Raw genomic sequence first — 7,192 nt, forward strand, 5'->3', positions numbered from 1 at the left:
TAGCAAAGGGGGTGAATACATATGCACGCACCACTTCTCCATTATTTATTTAGTATAATTTTTTGAATCAAGTTATTTTTTTCATTTCACTTCACCAATTTGGACTATTTTGTGTATGTCCATTACATGAAATCCAAATAAAAATCCATTTAAATTACAGGTTGTAATGCAACAAAAATAGGAAAAACGCCAAGGGGGTTGAATACTTTTGCAAGGCACTGTTAGTAAAATTTAAAAAAGTTAGTAGAATCATGAACATTGAGGACTTGCATTTTGCCTTAAAAGTACATGATCGTCGCTTGCCATTATTTCAGTCTCTGGTTGCACTTGCATCTCATTCAAGTGTCATTCAAACAATTTTCATTTCCATGTCTATTGTAGGACATTTATTTGGGTTGTCTTTGTCCTACTATATTGTCATAGTAAATGATAACGTTTTCCTGGCTGCTTAAATTGAAATGAATATTGCATACTAGTGCAATCCCAAAGATACAACTATAAATGTAGCACTTAAATAAATAAAAATACATTTGGAATTGTTGCTTCCCTTTAATTGATTTTCGGCTACTTTAGCCTAAATCATTTTATCAGCATCCAGCATTGTTTCTGCTATTTGACATGCCTAATTGACCATAATTTAATGGCAAAAGCATCAAGCCTTAATGTAACTGCTTTGGAATAATGCATGGGCTTATGTAAATAATACCTCCACACTGCACAGACGTCAGTTCGTCTAGTTTTGATTTACATTTGGTTGAGTTGTCAAATAATGTGAATATAACTTTAAATCAAATGTCACCATGTCATTGGTTTTAGGTTGGGTCGGGAAAAAAATATGCCCTTACCTTGACTTTTTGCAAATCCAATCAGTTTCACGTTGATTCATCATTGCATAGATTTTATGGAAACAACGTTGATTCATCCAGTTTTGCCAATGGGTCGATTTCGCCATGCATGTAAAAACATCAGCTGTGCTTCTTGATGGTCTTGATTTATTAGGCCTAGGGCCTACATGATTCTGTTATGTATTTGTTATGTTAAAAAGCTATATTAATGTGCGCAACATTTCTAAACGTATGTTATTTTCGACCACTTATTACATTTCCATATGCTAAATGTTCCTGTAATATAGCAGTATTATAAGCACCCCTCTGACGTTAGCGTTTGATAAAACTACTAGCTCCGTGAACTGTAGCATATAGTTAAGTTATTTTCAAATACATTGTGATATTTTAAGAAACTTCTCAAATTTTTTCAACTCACAATTTTCAGAAAATACCATTTTAAACCTGTGGAAGCATAAACATTGGACAATTTCTTGAGCACCCTGTCCCGGAAACGCTTCAGAGGAAATGCAAGGTGCAAACTATACATTTTATTTTACCGCGTTTTACGATTATTTAAAGGTGTGAACTGTGAACACAACATTAGTGCCATTACATTCACTTCCTGAAACATTTTCCGCTCATATAGAATTGGCGGCACGCCGAGTTGTGACGTATAGCCTGGGCTACATACTCCGTACTGTGCATAGGTTTTTGCCATATGAATGTGGATGTAAATTACAAAAGTTAAGAACATCGTCGCACATTCCGTTTTTAAAAACACGGTAAGAACACACTGTATGCCTGTTCAGATCTTCAATGCAACAGTTGTTTATTCTGTAGGCTATGAAAACGAAAGCAAACAACTAATTTCAGTGTGCCTTTTTGACTTAAAAATATAAATACTGAACTCCTTTGGATTTTGTCTTCCCATTAAAATATTCATTATTTTATAATAATCATGATGTTTTCATCTATTGGAATTATAATGCCTTGCAATGAATTGCGCTGTTCTTCAGCAGTGGGGATTCCCCGACATTGTATCGCTGCACAGAGCGCATAATTCCGTCGCTGCTTTATGTCTTTCTCAATATAACGGTAATGAATAGCCTACTCGAACTGTTCATGTAATACAACACAAGCCATGTTTTGCTTAATTGTCCATTGTCGCATTAAGGATTTGCCGCGCACTCTTAGCATGGGGTGCTAGGGGGTTACCCCAAAGACAGAATCGCTGGTTCCACCAGCACTAAGGCACTAGGCTAGGGGGATTTCTGAAAGGGAGATTCTGATGAGACAATGCACCGACGACCCACGGTCCTTCTTGGGTGCTTATTGAGATTGAGAATCATGGGAATATTTGATTGATTTAACATAAAACATGTTAGATACCGGCACCATGGTTGGCTAGATGCCAACTTTACCACACACTAATGCCTTTCTGAACATCCCGACAAGCAGGGCGGTAGCCACGGTCTGAGTTTTAGTGAGGTCTGGATGCTCCCCCCCCCGTCGGTAATTCAGCCATGAAAGTTTAGCTGGCTAGACTAACGACTAATTTACCAATCTAAAAAACGTTAACTGTCATGTTCTAATTGAGTGACTGTCAGTCAGTGACAATTTATTTATTTGTATTCAAAGAAATTACAGAGGTCCAGACCTTGGTGTCCTCATATGTAGCTATGGCCCTGGTTATAAGTCCATGTGAATAAACTCCTTAAAAAGATAGGTTTGTTTTACAATGTGGGGATTTTACATATAAACCCCTCCCCCTATTTACTAAACACTTCTATGCACAAATGTTAGGCCTATATCTCAATATGGAGGGCTGTGAATGGGATTTTCTGAATGTCAAAGTCATGCAGGTAGTCAGTCGATTGCAGGACTCCTGGAATAAGACATTTGAATGTCAACAGACTTTGTAGATGTACATTTGCATGGGTCTACAAACGGTCCAACATTTACCACACACCTGTCAGTCTACAGGTTGCCATGGCAACAACGGAGAGTGACCCGAGTGGATCCGGAGGACTCTCCAGGCAGAATTCGGGAGTGGCGGGACCTTGGGAATCGGACTTGATTGCGGTGCAGCACAGTTTGAAGTTTGTGAAGAAGCTGGAAGAGCACTATGTTTGTCCCACCTGTAAAGGAGTAGTTCTCAACCCACACCAAACCGGCTGCGGACACATCTTCTGCTACCGCTGCATCCAAGGGCTCCTGTACGATCACAGTAGTGATAATAAAACAGGCATTTACTGCATGTTTAGTGTTCATATACACAGTGAGATTTTTTTTGGGGTATGACTTTGGGTCAATTCCATTTCAATTCCAGTCAATCTAGGAGTTTAATCAAAATTCTATTTGTGATTTGAATATGGTCCTTTCCCCTCTGAAGACAATACTTTTTTTAAAAGTACATTTCCCAGAGCTGACTGAAATCGAACTGGAATCAGCCCTATGACAAATTACCAGCCCTCAATTGTGCAAATCTAACTGGCCTGGTATCAGACCAGCACAACTTAAAGGGGAAGTTCAGGATTTTACAATTTGAAGTGGTCTCGTGTGGCTCAGTTGGTAGAGCATGGCGCTTGCAATGCCGGGGTTGTGGGTTTGATTCCCACGGGGGACCTGTACGAAAATGTATGTATTCACTATTGTAAGTCGCTCTGGTTATGAGCGTCTGCTAAGTGACTTAAATGTAAGTAAGGTGGTTCCTCACCCTGAAAGTAGTCCATGGGCCAGGATAAACTAATCTATGGTCTGGTTCTTCTTTAAACAGCCACTGCAAACTTCAGCTAACTTTAGCCACCACAAGATAAACACTTTGTACACTTTGCTCTTCGCCGCCATGGTTGATTTGATTAGGATCTCTTTTAGCCCACCATGGGCTAGTTTTCCAAGAGTCCTTTAAGCTACAATATGTCACTTTTTGGGCGAGCCGGCCAAATTCACATAGAAATGTGAGATATAGATCTGTCATTCTCATTGAAAAAAAGTATTAGAAGCGGTATATTTGTTCTATGTGAGCCATTTCTATGCTTCCAATTCTTAAGTTTCCTTTCTGCATCTTTTACTTTCGGTTTTGTAGACCAGCAAACAGCTGAATATACAATATGTTTGGTCATTAAAAAGATAATTCACAGCGTTTTACATGGTACAATGATTCTCTACACTATAAATTGCTTATTTTGTCAAATTGAAATTAGGCGAACTATTAGAACCAGGAAATGTAAAAACATACAGAAATTTTGAAAAACTACAAAAGCTAAGTAAAAACAAACAAATCCACATTCCTATTACCTTTACATATTATGAGTTACACCTGCCAAGAGGCATGTGCACATATTAATTTAAATACAACATTACATATTACAATACTCTCACCCATTCTAGTTGTTCAAGAGGTTTTGTGAATTAATAAAGTTGTACTATTCTGAATTTACTCTTAAAAAATGTGTTAGCCCATTGCGCTAAATGGCCTTTAGTTGATACTGTAGGTAGCATGTGTCATGAGTTAAAGTAAGCAATGTGATGCTCTCTTTTATGCAGGGAAAACTCCCCAGCCACCACCCCTGCCTGTCCTTTGGACAGAGGTTTGATCAAATCTGATGAGGTGAGATCAAGAAACCATGGTTCATTTGGGAAGAAAAAAAGCTAAATATATTAAGAAATACATTAGGCATACTTTATTCTGAATTACTTTTGCAGAGTACATTTTTACTGCTAACACAACTGATGTCTACAATGTATTTTTATTGGTACACAAAAATACTTTTGGGTTTTACTTGTGATGAAATCTTAAGACACCCAACCTACTTCATTTGTAAGACAAAAACGATTGTATTAAAATTCGGACAGAAATGAAACATGAATCATGGGCTTCTTGAAATGTAAACAATACTACACAATTGTTACCGTTTCCTGCAGGTTTTCCAAGACAATTGCTGCAAAAGGGAGATCTCAAATTTAGAAGTCTACTGCACAAACTCTCCCAACTGCTCCCACAGAATCACATTATGTCGATTGCAGGTAAATCCCACAAGACACCACAAGTACCCAATGTTACCTATTGCTGTAGTAAATACGAGAGAAACGCCAGCTAAAACAAGACTGTAAAATAAATCATTAACAAACGCTCAGACAGCAACGTGACCAAACATTTGATACATGACAGGCTCTCCCCTTCCCTCTCTCTCTCTCCCCCTCTTTCTCTCAGGAGCATCTACAGGCATGTCAGTTTGAGTCGTTGCAGTGTTCCAATGCAGGCTGCAGTGAGATCATGCAACGTAAGGACCTGCAGGAGCACCTCAGCATCAGCTGCTCCTATCGTATGGAGCCCTGTCACTACTGCAAGCATCCTTACACATGCTGCCAACTCGAGGTGAATGCCAGAGAAATGGACTGTTTTATAACAGTCTGTTTTAATTTGTTCTTAAATTTGTTTACTCACGCAATGGTCAGGGTAAGTTTTATGATATAAATTAGGACTTTCGATTTGCCATTGTACCCTGCGGTTGATTTGGGATTTTCTAAGATGGTGGAACTGTCCTCAGGCTCAACATAGTATTTTTACTTTATTTTTTATTTCACCTTTATTTAACCAGGTAAGACAGTTGAGAACAAGTTCTCATTTCCAACTGTGACCTGGCCAAGATAAAGCAAAGCAGTTACGAAACCCATAACTAGCCTACTGATTTTGCTGCACACGTTATGTCTAGGGGTCTTAGGCATTTACATTTTACATTTTAGTCATTTAGCAGACGCTCTTATCCAGAGCGACTTACAGTTAGTGCATACAATTTCATACTGGCCCCCCGTGGGAAACGAACCCACAACCCTGGCGTTGCAAGCGCCATGCTCTACCAACTGAGCTACAGGGGAGATATACCTGCTGAACGGGGTTTACAATAGATTTTATTTAAATTGTTCAGCAATAGTTTTGCTGCACCAAACCCATCAGCAATAGTTTGGGTAGTTTTACTTTAAACAATCAGTGTATATGGTCATTTTTAGACATATAGGGTCAAGTTCATCATTTCAAAACGAGGAATCACTTTTGCAAGGTGCACTGCATGGCTAAAGCAAGAGGAGAAAAACTCACTACACTTCCAAACGGTCAAAACCATTTGATTTTGAGATGGGGGTCAAATCCAAAATTGTGCTATATATTTATTGGCTATGTCATAGCTCATTTGTAAACGATAAATATTGATACTTGTACATTACTAGGTCAAACACTTAATCTGCAAAAATGACAAGTTAATTAGTGGGTGATGGAAATTTCAGAACCAAAGTGGGGGGACAAAAAACATAGGCTACATTACTTACAGTAATTCTCCCAACAGGTAGCGCAAGTGACTTGAATAGCTGTTTGAATCCCTCACCCTTACTCCAGTCTCTTAAAGGTTCACAAAACTACAAACAAGTGCCTTTGACAACACTTGAATGAAGCTCTATTCAGTCTATTATGATATGATACTGCAAGTCATTAAGAAGGAACATCCTTCTTAATAATCACTTATTTCTGTTTGGACTCCACCAGGACCATGAGAGGCATACATGTCCAGAGGTTGAAATCAAGTGCCCCAACAAATGCTCCCAGATGATTAAACGATGTATGGTAAATATTCAGATATGACCATAATATTGGTTTTATTTGCTAAATGTATTGTTTGAAGATACTAATTTATTGTTTGAAGAAGGAATTTCTATATTCCTAGAAATTTTTCCATAAATAATATAATAATAATAATAATAATAATATGCCATTTAGCAGACGCTTTTATCCAAAGCGACTTAGTCATGTGTGCATAAATTTTTACGTATGGGTGGTCCCGGGGATCGAACCCACTACCCTGGCGTTACAAGCGCCATGCTCTACCAATTGAGCTACAGAGGACCATAAGCACATACACTGATTGTACAAAACATTAGGAACACCTGCTCTTTCCATGACAGACTGACCAGGTGAATCCAGGTGAAAGCTATGATCCCTTATTGATGTCACTTGTTAAATCCACTTCAAATCAGTGTAGATGGGGGAGGAGACAGGTTAAAGAAGGATTTTTAAGACATGGATTGTGTATGTGTGCCATTCAGAGGGTGAATGGGCAAGACAAAAGATTTAAGTGTCTTTGAACAGGGTATGGTAGTAGGTGTCAGGCGCAACGGTTTGAGTGTGTCAAGAACTGCAATGCTGCTGGGTTTTTCACGCTCAACAGTTTGTGTGTATCAAGAATGGTCCACCACCCAAAGGATATCCAGCCAACTTGACACAACTGTTTTTATTTTATTTTTTTATTTAACCTTTATTTAACTAGGCAAGTCAGTTAAGAACAAATTCTTATTTACAATGACGGCCTACACCG

At 38.5% G+C, this 7,192-nt stretch overlaps 1 protein-coding gene across 1 annotated transcript in view; it reads left to right on the forward strand.

Annotated features, from left to right (window-relative positions):
* Nucleotides 1-153: 153 nt before the first annotated feature.
* LOC123493117 (TNF receptor-associated factor 5-like) overlaps nt 154-7,192 on the forward strand; it is a 28,509-nt gene continuing 21,470 nt past the window's right edge. Inside the window, exons 1-6 of the mRNA XM_045227045.1 lie at nt 154-1,609; nt 2,804-3,043; nt 4,374-4,437; nt 4,752-4,853; nt 5,041-5,205; nt 6,367-6,444. Coding sequence (XP_045082980.1) covers nt 2,817-3,043; nt 4,374-4,437; nt 4,752-4,853; nt 5,041-5,205; nt 6,367-6,444 — 636 coding nt within the window. The 5' untranslated portion in view covers nt 154-1,609; nt 2,804-2,816. The remainder of the gene's footprint in view (nt 1,610-2,803; nt 3,044-4,373; nt 4,438-4,751; nt 4,854-5,040; nt 5,206-6,366; nt 6,445-7,192) is intronic.

This window comes from Coregonus clupeaformis, chromosome 18 (assembly GCF_020615455.1).
Source record: "Coregonus clupeaformis isolate EN_2021a chromosome 18, ASM2061545v1, whole genome shotgun sequence".
NCBI classification, from domain to species: Eukaryota; Metazoa; Chordata; class Actinopteri; order Salmoniformes; family Salmonidae; genus Coregonus; species Coregonus clupeaformis.